We start from the raw sequence: 19,909 nt of genomic DNA on the forward strand, positions 1-19,909 counted from the left end.
CACCTAGTGATATCTGGCTGTCAATGCCACAACACAGAGGGGTGTCCAGATACCTTCTACGAGGTAGTGCAGACCTGCAGCAGACCAGTATGATACATTATTTTAATGAATGGTCAACACAGGAACCATTTTACGAGAACTGAGCCGGCCTCTGTGGCCGAGCGGTTCTAGGCGTTTAGGTCTGGAACCGCACTGCTGCTGCAGTCGCAGGTTAGAATCCTGCCTCGGGCATGGATGTGTGCGATGTCCTTAGGTTAGTTAGGTTTAAGTAGTTCTAAGTCCAGGGGACTGATGACCTCAGATGTTAAGTCCCATAGTACTTAGAGCCATTTGAACCATTTGAACGAGAACTGAAAGGCTCTACTCCACTGCAGAAATTAATAAACGAACAACAAAATAATGGACTTACAGATCCGTGTCTTACTCACGGCAGTGTTTTGGCTTCCATAAATCCATTTAAGTTATTGTCGCAGGCGCTACGCTGTTAAACGAAATACTTTAGACTATAAAATTTTAGCATCTGTTAATTACGGACTTCAACATATGAGACCCGTACAAGTTTCATCATGCACTTACGAGGAGCGACAGTGCGCGGGAAAAAGGTATGATTATGCAACGACAGTTGCAGTGAAAGCGTAGAGTACCGTTTTGGGAATACTACGAGAAATTACAGCTCATCTGCGAAAGAAACCGCTAATAAAACTTCACGTGCTACTTTTTCTAAACATTGCTAGGTGGCGTAGGATTGTTACGGACGGTAATTAACATGCACAGTTGGGGGTTCTCCCGTCACAGATCGTGAGAGTAACTAAATTGTAAATTTCTTATGGTGACCGATTTTTGCAGCAGCTATGTATTAACTGTAATCATCAGTTTTCCGCTAAATGAGCAGGTACTTTGTGTCTGCATTTCCTGCCATCCTTTGCTTCCTTCTTAATGCCACTCTATGCGCTGCCGTCCGTCACATCATCCGGGATATAAAATCTCTTCCTCCCTCACCTCCCCTTCCATATATCTCTCTGTCTTTATAAGGCCCTCCTTTCTTTTATTTGCCTCATCCACATTCTTTCCCTCATTTTCATCAAATCCAGTAATTTGTTTGCTCTCCCACTCTTCTGAGTGCCTCTTCGTTTTTCACTCTTTCTATCGAACTTATTCCTACTATCGTCCGCCGTGTCCACATTTCAAAAGTCTGCAGCGATCCTTGTCTTTCTTCCTCAGTGCCCACATTTCAGCACCATACTGTAGGACACTCCATACAAGATATTTAATTAGTCGTTTTGTCAAAGCATTGTCCATATTGGTAGAGATAAAAAACTGTAATAATTAGCAAGAAAACATCTTTTCACACGTTGCACATGAATTTTCTATTTGCACACTGAGACCTGTTTTACGTTTCGAACAAGGCATCCAGAACATACTGACGTCAAAGGAGACTTTTGACATTCTGAATGCTTACAGCGCCATATTTTTTTGACTTCATGACATGAAGTGGACCGAGCGGTCTAGGGCGCTGCAGTCATGGACTGTGCGGCTGGTCCCGGCGGATGTTCGAGTCCTCCCTCGGACATGTGTGTGTGTGTGTGTGTGTGTGTGTGTGTGTGTGTGTGTGTGTGTTTGTCCTTAGGATAATTTAGCTTAAGTAGTGTGTAAGCTTAGGGACTGATGACCTTAGCAGTTAAGTCCCATAAGATTTCACACACACATAAAGTGGAGCTATTATTTTTTCCGGCATACTCCGCAATAACACCGATTAATGAATATTCATAATTTTGCAATGTATACAGCCCGCACTACAGTAATCGAAACACCGTCAGTTCAATTATGTCAACCTGCTACATCTCTTTTCAGCAAAGCTTTACTTGCTGTTGCCTATTTACATTTTATATCCTGTTCCCTACGGCACTAGTCAGTTATTTTAATATTCTGCAAGAAAAACTTGCAAACAAATTAATTGCCTTACTTCCTAACCTAATTCCCTCAACATCGTCTCAGTTGATTTGACTTCACTATCATTTTCTTTATTTTTATTGATGTTTATTTTATCTTTTTTGAAGACACTATCCACTCCATTGATGTGATTGCCCAAATCATTTGTCATCTCTGACGGAACTATAATGCATTCATTAAACGAATTTTTATTTCTTCTCCCTAAACTTTAGTGTTTATACAGTTAAGTTGATTATTTTAGACTCTCGCTGTTGCTTCTCAACAGCTCAATGTTTGAGTAAAGAAATGGCGAATAACGACGCTGCTTCTCGTAACAACGCTGAAGAGGAGCACCACAAATACTGAAGCAGATGTTTACAGTGGCTGTAGGAACTCAACCATGTTACTAAAGTAGCGTAACGTTATTGGGAAAGCGTAGCAGTTGTTTTTGACTTAGAATGCTGTTAAACCTGACCGTGGGGTGACATTCTTTCCTGTGCGTGGCTATAATTACGACCTTGAATGTACATTTAGATTCGCCGGGCGCTTATTTCATGTCGATCAAGCTAAAGCGAAAGGGAGAGCGGACGGCGAATTCTCAAGGACGCTCCCGCCACACCTTGGTCACGTTCAGAGGCGCACGCCAGGCGCTCGCAGATGGCTGCGCCCGATAGCTCTTTACGGCAAACACCGGCAACTAATGAATGTCCTACTACAACACTCATTAATTACTCTAAGGGACAGACTTGTGGGAGCCTCGTTTAGATACAGCAAACCACTATGGTCGGAGTGGCATTGTCAGTGAAGTGAATTTACTGAAAGTTATTAGAAGCAATGCCAATCGTTAAAAACTTTGTCTCCTGAAAGCAGTCATCTCGAACTTACAAGCACCGGTACATTATTTGAAACCGACTACTGGAGGATACACGGCATGTCTTGTTACTAAAGGTCGTTCACGAACACTTCCAAGGCAGACGAATCCACTTATGGAGACTATGAAGAATGCTGATGAATATTTTTTATCGCTTTTGGAAAGGGAAATGGAAATAAATCACACGGTGAAAGATCTGCACTTTCCGTGGTTGCTGTAATTCGGAAACAACGTGGTGGTGTCGCGTTGCGTTCAAGATTGCAGTTTACTACCATTCAAGCTATCCCGACCGCGCCGATTAAGATTATGTCACAATTATGTTTGATAGCCGGTGTCTTCTGCGTGTTGGCGATACTTGTGGCACCGCTTCCATCACTGGTAAGAAATTGTTTTCCACTTTCTCTGCTATTGAGACTGACACACTCATCCGTCTATGAAGTCGTTGCCTTTATTTTTCTTTCTTTTACTCCTTCCTCTTACGCATTTACAATTGGGCTTTGGACCATAACGGCATTTTGGGAAAGATAACCAATGGCGGGCGAGGGGCCAGGCAAGAAAGAAAATATTAGACGTCTATGGAGATAACTATGTCAAAATTTTCCAGAAATAAAGAGAATAGCACGAAATAGAGAAAAGTGTTTTCAGCGACCAGGCATGTCCTTTAAAATATGATGAATGATAGTCATAGATGTACGCTACAAGAGTTGAAGCGGTACTTGGGCTACAAAACAAGTACCTGTATTTTGGATGTATTTTGTCTGAAGCAGTAAGATCCCTTGCAGTACGTCTTTCATGCTATTACTTTAGGTTTTAGAAAAGAACAAGAGGGCGTACACCAGTCTACCAGTTTTCTCTCAACATCCAAGTGAAAGTGTAACCATAACGATGTGATCACTGCAACATACAATGCACAGCATTCATTTGTCCATATGCAATGTCCTCATCACAACTCAATTGGCTATCGCTTCGTTTCAGATGAAACTGCTCTACTCAAGCTTCTTAGATGTTGACGTGCGAAAATAACATCTATCAAGTGTCTGTGATGTCCACCCCGTTAGCTGAGTGATGCCGACACGATAGCTCAGCGTGTTCGGTCAGAGAGCTGGTTGGCATCTGTAATAAAAAACTGAGTGAAAGAATCAACAACGAACATGAACGGATGTCATGTGACGCCCGCAACGACCAAACACAACGATAAACAACGAAAAAAAAGAAGTGGTCAGCGTGGCGGAATGTCACGCCAAGGGGCCCGGGTTCGATTCCCGGCTGGGTCGGAGATTTTTTCCTCTCAGGGTCTGGGTGTTGTGTTGTGTTGTCCTCATCATCGTTTCATCATCATCAGTGGAAGGCAACGGGAAACTACCGCTGGAATCTCTTTCCAAGACCCTCATGCGGCGGACCTCTCTGATGAGGATTCCCCCATGTCAAGACTCGCCGTAAGTGTCTGTGATAGAAGTATAAAATTACAACCTTCTGTTTCTCGCTTAGATTATGGATTCGCTGTGAACTTCGAGAGAGTTGATGCTGGATGCGTCCTCTTCCAAGCATTCTTTGGCAACAGCCGTTGTTAGACGCCCCAATTGACACCCAACTTAAAAAAATCGGATCTTAAATCGCTGGAGCGACGAAAATGTATCAAAAAGAAGCCACCAGAAATGACGAATGGAAGTTTCTTAAGCTATTTACAATTACATTCACTTTGAAATTACATAAAGTCATCATCTGGAAATGCTCCATGCAAATACCAACACGAAACTGTATACGGCGTACTGGTTCTGCGGAGACAGTTTGATATAGCTGATCGACCAGTCTTTTAATGTACCCCGTGTTGTAACTGTCACCAGTACTACTCCATGTCTGTCAACAGTTTAATGCCATAAAGTGGAAGCCTTCTTACCTATTTTAATAATCGCACATTGTCGAAGTGTAATCGATTAGAGAAGATAGTGATAACGTTTATCTAAAATTTACATCAGCAGCCTGTGAATTATTGCAATGTGCATGGCATGCCTTTTGTTACTGAAAGAGCTAGCTAGACTAGCGGTTCTCACAATTTTTAAAGTGATTTAAGCGTTCCAGCCAAACACCACAGTTGTTCTCATGCTTGATACCTAGGAGCTATTGATATGAAGAATAAGAAATGTCACAGCAACAACCATTTTTTGAACGTATTGTACTGATTGGTGGAGCAGTGAGTTGTCAGCGCAATTTCCAAATACCATGTCTCTCTCAAGAATATTATTTTCTGACGAATGTGCAACATATCCCAGTCCACGCAGAGAGTATAAGGTTTTCTGGTCCACAGAAAAGTCTCCATTACACACAAAAGTTGAATAGGAACGCACTTCATGTTATGATACGGGCTGCAATGTCATCACGATACCACGCCAGACAACTCACTAAGGGGAATAATCAAGGCAATTTACTTCAACGCTGCCAAAATACTAAGGATGAATTGAGCAGTAAAATTGAGGAAGCCGGAGAAGCTCTACGGCATGTCAAGGAGGACATGGAGATCTGTGTATCTCTGTGTAAATCAAAATAGAGCACAAGCAGATCCTCTCGGTACATGGTTTTTTATATGTAAGTACTCCAACACATCACAAATTGTTTTAAACTGTGGGTCAGGTACTTCTTGGACAGATGTTCTTCTATTAGTCCTACCTGGTAAAGGTGTCACACTAACGAATGGTAAACATTGACGTATTGCGGTTGAGCCAAAGGAATGGATACATAACCCAAAAATGTCAAATAAAAGTAAAATATAACAAGAAAGTGTACTGGTGCAGAAGCGACCTTTTTCAGGACAGGCAGGGTGAAGGCATTCTTCGGGGATCGTTGAATTTTAAGCTATGAACTTTCATGAACAAAAAAGAAAATTTCAGAATACAAATGCGCTCGGCCAGATCGGTTTGTGAAATCATTAGCCAGTCAAGGCGCTCAGAAGATGTTGCTTTACAGCATCGGAACGAAGTCCGGGAAAGAGTAGGAACGGAATCACGTCACTGATAGCTGAAACTCAGGGCCAGAGAACTCGCCGTGCCTGGAACCCGCGTTCCAAGCGGTAACCAGAGGTTAACACACAATTCCTCTCTCACCCTCCTTACTGGTTAACCACAGCAGGTGTACAGTGGTTATGTTGTCATTAGTTCTAATTCAACATGGACAAATAACCTTTGCTGACCATACAATGTAGGCTTTGACGGCCGGTAAGTTGGTCGCAGGTTGTGTTCCAAAACTGAACAGAAGTAATGACACATTGACAATGCTCAAGCACATACAGTGCAAGATGTTACTGATTTGTTTGACTGACGGGGCTGCTAAGTGCTATACCATCTACTGCATTCCCCTGACTTAAGCCCTCGTGAGTTCAACTCGATTTTTAAAGTGAAGGAAACACTTCAAGGCATTCGTTTCAGAGCTGGTACAAATTCGTCGAGCAATAGACCGCGCTGCTCGAACACAACTGGCACTGCTAAGAGTATAATTCCACATCACTGGCAACGGGTTATACACAATGCTGGTGTCTACTTTGAAGGTTAATAAAACTTTGAAATACATATCTACTTTGTACGAGCTATAAATAAATAGTTTCCACTATTAAAGTTCCAACCCTCGTATATAAACGATCTTCCGATTAGTATACAACAAGCAGAATTAGTTATTTTTGCAGATGACACTAGTATTGTAATGAATCCAACCGTACATGCAGAAACAGAAGAAATGGCAAACAAAGTTCTTAAAAGTATAATTGACTGTTTTTTTTTTTGCAAATGGTCTTACCCTCAATTTTAAATATTCAGTTCTGCGCATCTAGAGGCATTACACCAATGATAAGAGTAACATATGGTGAGGAAATAGTAAGTAGGGTGGAAACTTCAAAATTCTTAGGTTCCATATTGGTGGGAATTTAAACTGGAGAAACCTAAATCAAGTTAGGTCAGCCCATTTGTGCTTACAATCATTGCAAATCGTGGGGAGAGGCAAATCAGTATATTTTACACATTTTAATTGAATAATGTCAGATGGTATAATGTTCTGGAGTAACTCATCTTTAGGAAAGAAAGTATCGATTGAGCAAAAACGTTCTGTGAGAATAATATGCGGTGCTCTCCCATGATCATCTTGTAGATATCTGTTAAGGAGTTGGGCGTTCTGACTACTGTTTCACAGTATATTTATTCCCTGATTAAGTTTGTTGTAAATAATGCAGTACAGTTCAAGAGGAACAATGAGGTGCATAATTACAATACCAAACGACAAAATGACATTCATTAAGCCACATTAAGGTTGTCTTAAGCATAAAAAGTGGTACATAATGCTGCAGCAAACATTTTTGATCATTTAGCGAGTGTTATAAAATGTCTAATAGACAGAAAAGTAACATTTGGTAAGAAATTGAGAACGTTTTTCCTTGACAAGTCCTTCTACCCCGTGAAGAATTTCTATTATTCTAATGTGTGAAAGGTGGTGGCTAGGAATTACGAAGTCTCATCTGTATATCTATTTTCTTTTTGTAAATAAAAAATTAGAAATGTTCAGAATGTAACAGGATGTAAAAATTAATTTGCGACGTGAATGTATCATGACTCGTTCCACATCATTGCGAACTATCGTGCAAAATGATCCATTGTACATGTAACTAACTAACTTCGCAATGTCGTCAATACGTTGGAAGAGTCATTCGCGGTCAGAACAGTCTCCTGCGTAGTTGTGAGTACATTATGTAAGAGCTACGTGCATTCAAAGCTGGGCTAGTGGTTGGTGCTCGTATGATGAGATCTTCCGTAAGCAAGGAAGCCGAAAGGATTGGTGTTTCAAGCGGCGTCTATCGAAGGTTTACATCGCATACAAGGAAAGCGGCAAAACATCATTGCGCTAAGCCAGAACGCCCACGAAAGCGTGCTTTGAGTGATCGTGACAGACGGTCTTTGAAGCGGGTTGTGACGAAAAATAAGGGGACGACAGCTCCAAAAGTCACTGCCGAAATTAACGTCGCACTCACGATCCATGTCGGCACCAATGCAACGCGAAGGGAGGTCCATGAGCAGAAACTGCAAGGCGAGCTGGAATTCCAAAACCACTCATCAGTGGTACAAATGCCCGTGACGGCAGAAAGTGATGCAGAGGCCATAAAAGCTGGACAGTGAAGCATTGGAAGATGTTATGTAGTCGGATGAGTCTTGATTGATACTGTTTCCAATTTTTGACCGAGATGTCATTGGGCTGGATCAGTCTTGTTCCACATTATTTCGAATTTGTGGCCACGATTACGTACCAAGAGTGGATTATGGCGTGTGTCCGGTGATATTTAGGTCAGCCATATCATACACACATCAAAAAAAGTTTTGCATCATCACGGTTTCCAGAATTCCTGAAGATAGACGTTGACTGTGGATGTTGTACCACAGACACAGTCCCTTTGACTGTTCGGAGATGTAACTAAACGCTCCGAAAGATGTAAACAACCATGCATGAGTAGCGCCTATTAGACGGAGGGGGTGCGACAGCCGATCTGTTCCAGTCATTCCACCAGGAAGGAGGTACACGGTTCGTGTTGTCTGTAGTTCAACCATGCATAGGTCGATACCGCTGTTCGATCACGTCCGCACTGTTACTTTGTGCCAGGAACGGCTCTCAACAAGGGAAGTGTCCAGGCGTCTCGGAGTGAACCAAAGCGATGTTAGAAGGGAAGTCAGCGTTGGCCGAGCGTTGGCTGAGCTTCCTTCTAATTTTATTTACCCAATGGTGGTTGTGCACACAGCACTCCATGGAGTCGCCAATCAACAAAGCGATGTTGTTTGGACACAGAGGAGATATAGAGAGACGGGAACTATAAATGACATGACTCGCTGAGGGCGCCCAAGGGCTACTACTGCAGTGGATGACCGCCACCTACAGATTATGGCTCTGAGGAGCCCTGACAGCAACGCTACCATGTTGAATAATGCTTTTCGTACAGCCACAGGACGTCGTCTTACAACTAAAACTGTGCACAATAGGCTGCATGATGCGCAACCACTACCGACGTCCATGGCAGGCTCCATCTTTCCAACCACAACACCATGCAGCGGGGTACATATGGGCCCAACAACATGCTCAGAATTGGCATCACATTCTCTTCACCGATGAGTGTCGCATATGCCTTAAACCAGACAATCGTCGGAGACGTGTTTGGAGGCAACCGGGACTGGCTGAACGTCTTACACACCCTGTCCAGTGAGTTCACTGGCGTTTTGGGATGGCATTATGTTGGGCTGACGTACACCACTGGTTATCATGGAATGTGCGTAACGGGTGTATGATACGTGAATACCATCCGATAGTGTAACCATACCGGCAGCATATTGGCGAGGCATTCGTCTTCATGGACGACCATTCGCGTCCCCATGGTGCATATCTTATGAATGACTTCCTTCAGGATAACGACATCACTCGATTAGAGTGGCCAGCGTGTTCTCCAGACATGAACTCTATCGAACATGCCTGGGACAGATTGAAAAGGGCTGTTTATGGACGACATGACCCACCAACCACTTTCAGGAATCTACGCCGAATCGCCGTTGAGGAGTGGGACAGTCTAGACTAACAGTGCCTTGATGAAGTTGTGGATAGTATGCCACGACGAATACAGGCATGCATCAATGCAAGAAGACGTGCTACTGGGTGTTAAAGGTATCGGTGGGTACAGAAATCTGGACCACCACCTCTGAAGGTCTCGCTGTATGGAGGTACAACATGCAGTGTGTGGTTATCATGAGCAATAAAAAGGGCGGAAATGATGTTTATGTTGATCTCAATTCCAATTTTCTGGAAAGGTTTCGGAACTGTCGGAACAGAGGTGATGCAAAACTTTTTTGATGTGTGTAGCATTCCATAGGTCCAATGGTTACTCTGCTAGGTCACATTACTGACAAGGATTATGTGACCATTTGGTTGATCAGGTCCATGCCATGGTACGATGCTCCCGAATGGCGATGCTGCATATCAAGACGACAGATCCTTACACAGGTCGCATCGTCCGGGTCTGGTTTTGTGAAGCTGCGGACGAATTGTCGCATCCCTTCTGACCACCACATTCACCAGATCTCTTTGCGGTCTACTTCCGAGAGAAGCGTGCTTGATCTCTATCCACCTCCATCGTCCTGCCACTATTTCTCAGGAAGAATGGTGTACTTAAAAATCATGTAGAACATACATTTATCCATTCCGAGAGTGGAAGATATACCCGGGTGATCAAAAAGTCAGTATAAATTTGAAAACTTAATAAACCGCGCAATAATGTAGATAGAGAGGTAAAAATTGACACACATGCTTAGAATGACATGGGGTTTTATTAGAAAAAAAAGACGCCCCATATTGCTAGACGCGTGAAAGATCTCTTGCGCGCGTCGTTTGGTGATGATCGTGCGCTCAGCCGCCACTTTCGTCATGCTTGCCTCCCAGGTCCACAGACCTCGGTCCGTGCGATTATTGGCTTTGTGGTTACCTGAAGTTGCAAGTGTATCGTGATATCGACATCTCTAGGGATGCTGAAAGACAACATCCGACGCCAATGCCTCATCATAACTCCGGACACGCTTTACAGTGCTGTTCATAACATTATTCCTCGACCACAGCTATTGTTGAGGAATTATGGTGGACATATTGAGCATTTCCTGTAAAGAACATCATCATTGCTTTGTCTTACTTTGTTATGCCAATTATTGCTATTCTGGTCAGATGAAGCGTCATCTGTCGGACATTTTTTGAACTTTTGTATTTTTTTGGCTCTGATAAAACCCCATGTCATTCCAAGCATGTGTGTCAATTTGTACCTCTCTATCTACATTATTCCGCGATTTATTCAGTTTTCAAATTTATACTGACTTTACGATCACCCGGTATTTATTGGCAATGGTAATGAGTTGTGGTCTTGTTGCTTCCATATTTTTGTGAAGGCTGTATGTACTTTAGTACCTCAGGACTCTAGTGCCACTGTGGGAATCGGACGTAACGTATAGGTGATGCGTCCGTTTGCAGTGGTGGTGCTGCTGTGCGTGGTGCTGGTGGGGGCGGCGACCGCCGCAGACGCAGACGCCGGAGGCAGCGGCGCGATGCGCGAGGAGTTCGCGTGGAAGGAGTCCGCCTTCGCGTGGCCGGACGAAGCGTCCCAGCAGCGGGCGGTGGAGGCGGGCCGCTACGTGGTGGGCAACAACCTGCCCCTGGGGCTGGCCCGCTGGGGCGACAAGATGTTCGTGACGGTGCCGCGCTGGAGGCACGGCGTCGCCGCCACGCTCAACTACTTCAATCTCACCGAGGCCCGCCAACAAGGTACGTAGAGAACCGCTGCGCCGTCCTACACAGATGTGAAAAAGTCATGGAGGGCGGCAATATGGCATACACAAGGTATAAAAGGATAGTGGCTTGGCGAAGCTGTCATTAAGGTCGCGCGACGGGAATTAACAGACTTTGAACTCGGAAAGGTAGTTGGAACTAGACGTATGGAACGTTCCATTTTGGAAATAGTTAGGAAATTCGACATTCCAAGATTCACAGAGTCAAGAGTGCATCGACGAAACGAAGTTTCTGGCATTGCCTCTCACTATGAACAATGCAGAGGCCGACGGTCTTTTTCGGCCTAGAGCAGAGGCGTTTGCGTAAGAGTTGACTGTTAACAGAAAAGCAATACTGCGTGAAATAACCGCAGAAATCAATGTGGGACGCACGACGAGTAGATCCGTTGGGACAGTGTGGCGAAATATGGCGTTAATGGACTTTGTCACCGGCCGCTGTGGCCGAGTAGTTCTAGGCGCTTCAGTCGGGAACCGCGCTGCTGCTGCGATCGCAGGTTCGAAACCTGCCTCGGGCATGGATGTTTGAGATGTCCTTAGGTTAGTCAGGCTTAAGTAGTTCTAAGTTCATGCGACTCATGACCTCAGATGTTAAGTCGCATAGTGCTCAGAGCTCAGAGCCATTTGAACCACTTTTTTTTTTTTTTTGGTCTATGGCAGATGACGGCCGACACGGGTGCCTTTGCTAACATCACGACATCGCCTGCAGCGTTTCTCCCGGGCCTGTGACCATATCGGTTGGACCCTAGATGATTGAAAAATCATCTTGGTCAGATCAGTCTGGATTTTAGATGGTAAGAACTGATTCTGAGGTTAGCTACAGGGAGACGCGAATAATATGCTACATGCACAAGGGCGCGAGGAAATAATAGGAGTTGAAGACCAAGAACGAAGTAATGACGGAAATAAAGGAAAGGTTCAGGAGAGGAACTAAAATTCAAGGCAAAAGGACATCAATGATGATACTGCTGTCCTCAAGGAAACTGAAGAAGAATTACATTATTTGCTGAACCGAATGAACAGTCTGTTGGGTACAGAATATGGACTGAGAGTAGAGAGAAAGTAATGAGAAGTAGAAGTAATGAGAACATCGAGACAACATCAGGATTGATGGTCATGAAGCACATGAAGTTAAAGACTTCTGCTACCTAGGCAGCAGAATAACCCATGACTGAGGGAGCAAAGAGGACATCAAAAGCAGACTAGCACTTGCACAATGAGCATTCCTGGCCAGGAGAAGTCTACTGGTATCAAATACAGCCCTTATTTGAGGAAGAAGTTCCTGGGAATGTAGGTTCGGTGCACAGCATCTTGTGGTAGTGAAACATGGACTGTGGAAAAACCAGAACAGAAGTCAATCGAAGCGTTTGAGATGTGGTGCTACAGATGAATGTTGAAAATTAGGTGCACTGATGAGGTAAAAAAAAAAAAAAAAAGAGAGCTGATGGAGCTGATGGAGCTGATGGCAGGGTTTGAGTTGGGGCAGACCTCATGAAGCCGTGGACCCAAGTTATCAAGAAGGCTCTGTGCAAGCTGGTTGTTGCTCCATAATGGTGTGGGCTGTGTTTACATTGAATGGACTGGGCGCCTGGTGATCTACTTTAATTCGCAGGATGCTACTCAAAAACAGTTACTTAACTTGAGTTTGATCACAATAATGGCGGTAGAGTACCGTGATAGTGCGAAAGCACGCCGCAATAGCTAATTGCTGTATTTCTCCAAGTGATGTATTTAATAACTCGCGTCAACGCTGTAGATAGTCCAAGCGACAAATTATTAAGTTTTGATAATAACTGCCGTGTTGGCTCATGGAGGTCTGCACCATCAGTCGACGATGGACACAAACTGCCACCACTGATGCATCCGTATCACACCGCTTCGCATTACCCAAAGGACAAGTGGCACTGTACTTACATCCTGGTTTCATGCTTCACTTTCGGTTTCAGCAGTCATCTTTCACTACAGAAATTTATCTCAGTCACTCAAATAATGTTTTCTCAGATGAAATTTGGAGGAAAGGCCAAAGTTTGTGTATTCGTGGCGTAGACATCCATCTCAAGGGCTGATCGTTGTTCACCCATTGAAAGCACAGATCAAGCTGGCCATTGTTGGTACCAGCCACCCTTGGTATTTTCCGCAAATGTGCAATCTTCAAGGAGAGGAAGAGGGATTTCCTTATAGCGAAGAAAAGTATTGTTAATAGCAGTTCAGGTTACGAACTATCATCTACAGTGGAACGAGACTTAAGGCTGAAGACTACCGCCTTCTGGGATTGGTCGACGGCACGTCGTGCAGGCGCAGATAGTGGTCGGCGTGACGACGAGTGACTCAACAGCGGCGGCCGGGGCTGAGCGTGGCTCTCCCATCCTTGACCAGGTGCCGCGAAACTCGGACCATCGTGCTGACCCCCAGTGTCGTCAGCAACGGAAAGGTCGACAAGGCAGTAGTGGCTGGCATTGGCAAGGCTACTCTCTCAGCTCGGCATTGACTAGTGAAGTATCTTGACTCGTTTGATAGAATAGGCTTCCGTCTCCGGTAGTCTTCTCTGAGGCTCCAACTGGACAGAACTCTCTCGTAAAGTGTTGTCCTTACATCTCTTCTCAATCCCATGATTTGACCATTGCACTGTTCATAGTACATTTTCCAGCCAATAATGTTTTCGGAGCTACAAACGAGTGGCTTTCACCACGTCTTCTCGCTGCAGTGTGCTCATCCGCCAATCGAATCCTCCCAGAAACACATTAAAATTGGTATTCCCGTATTCCGGAGCCGCTTGATTTTTGCAGTGCGGAGACTTCCTTCTAGGATAACCAGGTTCCCATCTACGCGCTGTTTTCTAGCAGAATCTTTCGTGTACTTACATCACCCTGTTCTAGCCGTTTTCCCGAGATGAAAAGCGCCATGCCAGATTAAAAAATGGCTCTGAGCACTTTGGGACTTAACATCTGAGGTCATTAGTCCCCTAAACTTAGAATTACTTAAACCTAACTAACCTAAGGATGTCACACACATCCATGCCCGAAAGAGGACTCGAAACTGCGACCATAGCGGGCGCGCGGTTCCAGACTGAAGCGCCTAGAACCCCTCGGCCACTTCGGCCGGCTGCACCATGCCAGCAACGGAAAGTTTCAGGAAGACCTGTTCACGTCGTAGCGATATGCCTTTCTCTCCAACGAATTGTTGTTGTCGTACAAAGTAACATGCCATTGATTGAAATCAAATCATACACAAATAGAATCACACTCATTACCACTATATACACGTATTTCTTGTCCAGCAATGAATATGCTGATGCAGGTTACGCAATTGTAGCATCAATTTTGAATAAAATGCCAGCATCAGTTGCGCTTTTGAGTTAAATAGTACTGAAGTTACACAATCGGGCCATTGCGCGTCCAAATTCAAACGGCCCGCCAAGATACAGTTAGTGTCAATTGTTCTCATAGCGTAGATGAAAGCGTACGAGACTGCTCAGCCTTTAGCTCGGATTCGATCCTCACTACCGTCCCAGTTTTTGTATCGCTCTCCTGTTCGATTAGGCGACACTGTCCCTGCCGAGCAGCTTGTACACACAACAAAAAAGGTTTTGCATCAACTCGGTTCCCAGAACCCCTGAAGATAGCCGTTGACTGTGGATATTGTATCACAGACACACTCCCTTTGGCTGTTGAGAGATGTCACTAAACCCGCCCAGAGATGCAAACAATCATGCATGAGCAGCGCCTATTAGACGGAGGGGGTCCGACAGCCGATCAGTTCTAGTACGAAAGAGGTACACGGCTCGTGTTGCCTGTAATTCAACCATGCCTAGGCGGTCAATACCGCGGTTCGATCGTGTCCGCATTGTTACTTTGTGCCAGGAAGGGCCCTCAACAAGGGAAGTGTCGAGGTGTCTCAGAGTGATGTTGTTCGGTCAGGGAGGAGATACAGAGAGACAGGAACTGTCGATGACATGCCTCGCTCAGGCCGCCCAATGGTTACTACTGCAGTGGATGACCGCTACCTGCAGATTATGGCTCGGTAGAACTCTGACAGAAACGCCACCATGTTGAATAATGCTTTTCGTTCAGCCACAGGACGTCGTGTTACGACTCAACTGTGAGAAATAGGCTACATGATGTGCAACTTCACTCCCGACGTCCGTGGCGAGGTCCATCTTTGCAACCACGACACCATGCAACGCGGTACAGATGAGCCCAACAACGTGCCGAATGGACCGCTCAAGGTTGCCATCACGTTCTCTGAACCGATGAGTGTCGCATACGCCTTCTACCAGACAATCATTGAAGACCTGTTTGGAGGCACCCAGGTCAGGCTGATCGTCTTACACACACTGTTCAGAGAGTGCAGCAAGGTGGAGGTTCCCTGCTGTTTTGTGGCGGCCTTATGTGGGGCCGACGAACGCAACTGCTGGTAGTGGGTGGCGCCGTAACGGCTGTACGATACGTGAATGCCATTCTCCGACCGATAGTGCACCTATATTGGCGAGGTATTCGTCCTCATGGACGACAGTCATGCAAATCTTATGAATGACTTCATTCAGGATAACGACATCACTCGACTAGGGTGGCCAACATATTCTCCAGAAATGAACCCAATCGAACATGCATGGGATAGATTGAAAAGGTCTGTTTATGGACGACGTGACCCACCAAACACTTTCAGGGATCTACGCCGAATCGCCGTTGAGGAGTGGTACAATCTGGACCAACAGTGCCTTGATGAACTTGTGGATAGTATGACACGACGAATACAGGCAGCATCAATGCAAAAGGACGTGCTACTGGGTATTAGAAGTACCGATGTGTACAATAATCTGGACCACCACCTCTGAAGGTCTCGCTGTATGGCGGTACAACATGCAATGTATGGTTTTCATGAGCAATAGAAAGGGCGGAAATAATGTTTATGTTGATCTCTATTCCAGTTTTCTGTACTGGTTCCGGAACTCTCGGAACCGAGAAACTTTTTTTGATGTGTGTATTTGAGCACGCAGCGGCCTCATTGGCTAACTTCAGTGCTAATTATCACGGACACGGCGAAACATATCGAATTCTTTTCTTAACAATTGATTCTCAGCATAACCTATTTTGCAAAGCCCTTATAAGCTTCTCAGTCTGTTTCTGACAACCCTGTATAGCTGGATAATGGCCTTTGGATCTGAAACCAATCGTGGATTTGAAAAAAGGAATGCAACTTACGTTGTCATTTTTATTCAGAAACATGTAAACGTTTCTGTCAAGGGATACAAAATTGCTTCATCATGAAATAAGAAAATTACTATTGTGTCCCTCCCAAGCTCACTACCCATAACTTTTCTTATATCCTAATTACAGGGAGAAACAGGATGCAACTGTTGTAAGAGGTGTCAAAACTGGAGGGTGTTAGGTCATAGGTATGACAGTGAGAAACACAGAAGTGTTTAATAATGTAGGAGAGCATAGTATGTAGCACTGATGAACAGTTGATTTGCTGATACGCCTGTATTTAACGTAAAAACATATTCCTGATTCCTGTTCGCTGTGTATTCGCTCGTGTGAACCGCATGATCACGATGCTCCAAGGGGTTTCTTTATCACAAGCGGCCGACGTGTTGTAGCGGACATGAAAATTGACAGGCTGAGTCTTCGAGAAGGGTCTGTCAGCAAATCAGTTTCCGCTCCGTTTCATAAAAGCGTGTGCGCCCGTTTATCGTCAGCATCAAGTGGCTATGAGTCCACTGTCGAAGGTAACTAAGGCCCAGGACAACAGCAATGGTAAACGCAATTTGCGGCGTTTTTACACTTAGGAATTTGGAGTGTTGATGCTGGGAGCAGAATGGTCGACAGTTGCTATTCTGTTTCCTCAGGAAGAAACCTTTATGCAAAAATTCTTATCAATTTCCAACATTCTGTTCACTAAATTTCCTCTACGTGTCAAATATTTTATACAGACGACGAAGGCACAAATACCAAAGCACGAGTGACACGAAGACATTGTCCTCTTAAGAGGTTCAAAATAGTTCAAATGGATGTAAGCACTATGGGACTTAACATCTGAGGTCATCAGTCCGCTAGAGTTAGAACTACTTAAACCGAACTAACCTAAAGGCATAACACACATCCATGCTCGAGGCAGGATTCGAACCTGAGACCGTAGCAGCAGCGCGGTTCTGCACTGAAGCACCTAGAACCGCTCGGCTACAGCAGCCGTCTTCTTAAAGAGGAACGATTGATTATACATTAACGCACTTCATAGTGAGCAGTGCTTGAGAATGGCGTAACAGGCAGAAATTGTGATTGTGGTGAGTAAACGCATTTGTTGGCATTTATGAAAAAACGTTACATTTTAGGAACGGTAAAGGGCGTCAAGAATTTTTGAGAATATTAGCTCCTGTAGAAGAAAAGAATTGTAGCAAATGAGGTCTACAGCGCGGCGGAAGTTGATTTCTCATGATAAACTGATGGAGTTCCCTAAGGTGCCAATTTACTTTTATTTTATAGGGCGTTATCCAACAACTGATGTTTTCGAACAGATTGTAAAAATTTGATCATATTCAGCTAACATTACAATTCTTATGAGTCACAGAGAACAATGCGGAGAATGTTCCTACAACATTTTTGTATGTCCATCCTTATGACTGGAAATTTGAGCGATTTCTGATGTTCATTTATGCAACAAAATGGAACACTTATAGCTGTCCTTACGATGCTATTTATTATATGGCTACCAGATTCGGTGCTTCACTACAACACCTTCAGGCCTTAACGGACGCTGAAGGAGTTAACACCGAATAATATACTCGATTCCCTCAGTGGCCAACATCCATGAACTGATTTTCGCAGACTGTTAGTAACAACGATGTTGTGTCTCCCGCCATCACCTCAGTTGGTAGTTACAGGTAGTCTGCGAAAACCAGTTCATAGTTGGCCAATGACGCAATCGTGTATATGATTGGAGTTAACTCCTTCAACATCAGTTAACGCTAAAAGATGGAGTACTCAGGCACCGAAACTGGTAGCCGTGTAGTAAACAAATCGTAAGGACGACTGTAGGTATTCCATTTTATTACGCTCCTATAACGTGCCTAGCATTGGAAGCAAGGTAGAAGACGGTTCCTGGCATATTAAAATTGTGCGCCAGACCAGGACTTCAACCGTGGACTACTGGCTAAGCTACTCAAGCAAAACTGTTGACCTTTCCCCACAACGTTATTTCCGTCAGTACCTCATCTCTTACCTTCCAGACTTCACGGAAGTTCTCCTGCATACCTTGCAGAACTGGCACTCCCGGAAGCAAGGAAATGAGCGCACAATGCGCTGCAGAGAAAAAATTCTTTCTGTGAGCAGTCCCTCAGACTACGTCTGCGCAGTTTCCTTTATTCCGCAAAGTATGCGGGAGAACTTAATGAAGTTTGGAAGTTAGATGAGGTACTGGAGGAAGTAGAACTGTCAGGGCGAGATTTGAGTCGAGCTCAGGTAGCTCAGTCGGTGCTGCCAGGGCAACCCAACGTTTTCGGTCAGGCTCATGAGACATCTGCCCAGAACCACCGACGAAGAAACAGATCGAAGGAAATAAAAGTCGGTAGCGCATTTGCTCGCGAAAGGCAAAGGTTCCGGGTTCGAGTCCTGGTTTAGCACACAATTTTAATCTGCCAGCGAGTGTCATATCACTATATATTCCGTTGCAGAGTGAAAATACATTTTGGAAGATTCAAGAAGTTTCTTTCTTTATGTATCTATATACGGAAATCTCTGACTGAGTGGAGATCGAGAAGTGACACTAGTGGAATTTTGCAGTACTAATAGTGTACATTACTGAATATGACGATTGTATGACCGTACTCCAGTGCTGGGAAATCTCTCTCAGATTTGTAGAATATTCGTTTCTGAGGTGCTTTTCTCCTATTAACGTCTAATGATCACGTTTTCAAATGTGAATACTGACAAGACAGTGAACACTCTTTTATATGCAGCTATAATGTTTCTCCTCTACTGTCCTTTCCGAGAACATTACCAGGTGCCGCTGTAAATGTGGAGAAAAGATTGACTGTAGTCCTTCTCTCACCTGTTTAACAAGACCGGTTGGCGGAATGATTTAAAAACCATGCACAGACCGACGTAATTGAAATGCACGAATAACGCTTTGTTAGGAGTGTAGATTACATTACAATACCTTGACATTACCTGCGTTCTCGGGTATCAGAAATCTCTGGGTTCCAACTGAGTGAATGTTGTTACTAGAGAAAACCTGTTAGGCGTTCGCCATTGTCTTGAACTGCTCGTCGAGGTGCAAAGATAAGTAGCAGAAAGGAGAAGGCAACAGATGCTTGCAGCATTTGTGTTCGCGCATATGAATGGAGAGTATCCCGAAGTATCGTCATTAACTTAGCCCTGGTGTTGGCAAACAGCAACGAGATATCCTCTTTGTCTAGCGTAAGACTGAAAGTAGAATCATAAGACACGAGAAAATCTAGTTTCGTCTTACGAAAAGGCACGTCACAACTCATGCGTTAGATGAGTATGTGCCAAGCAAGGTCGTAAGAGATGGAAAAGAGCCACCATGGTACAACAACCGAGTTAGAAAACTGCTGCGGAAGCAAAGGGAACTTCACAGCAAACATAAACATAGCCAAAGCCTTGCAGACAAACAAAAATTACGCGAAGCGAAATGTAGTGTGAGGAGGGCTATGCGAGAGGCGTTCAATGAATTCGAAAGTAAAGTTCCATGTACTGACTTGGCAGAAAATCCTAAGAAATTTGGGTCTTATGTCAAAGCGGTAGGTGGATCAAAACAA

At 44.3% G+C, this 19,909-nt stretch overlaps 1 protein-coding gene across 1 annotated transcript in view; it reads left to right on the forward strand.

Moving 5' to 3' along the window:
• LOC124545135 (protein yellow-like) overlaps positions 1 to 19,909 on the forward strand; it is a 73,407-nt gene that overhangs the window by 8,969 nt on the left and 44,529 nt on the right. Inside the window, exon 2 of the mRNA XM_047123960.1 lies at positions 10,823 to 11,113. Within this exon, the coding sequence (XP_046979916.1) occupies positions 10,823 to 11,113 (291 nt within the window). The remainder of the gene's footprint in view (positions 1 to 10,822; positions 11,114 to 19,909) is intronic.

The sequence above is a fragment of the Schistocerca americana genome, chromosome 8, assembly GCF_021461395.2.
Source record: "Schistocerca americana isolate TAMUIC-IGC-003095 chromosome 8, iqSchAmer2.1, whole genome shotgun sequence".
NCBI lineage: Eukaryota > Metazoa > Arthropoda > Insecta > Orthoptera > Acrididae > Schistocerca > Schistocerca americana.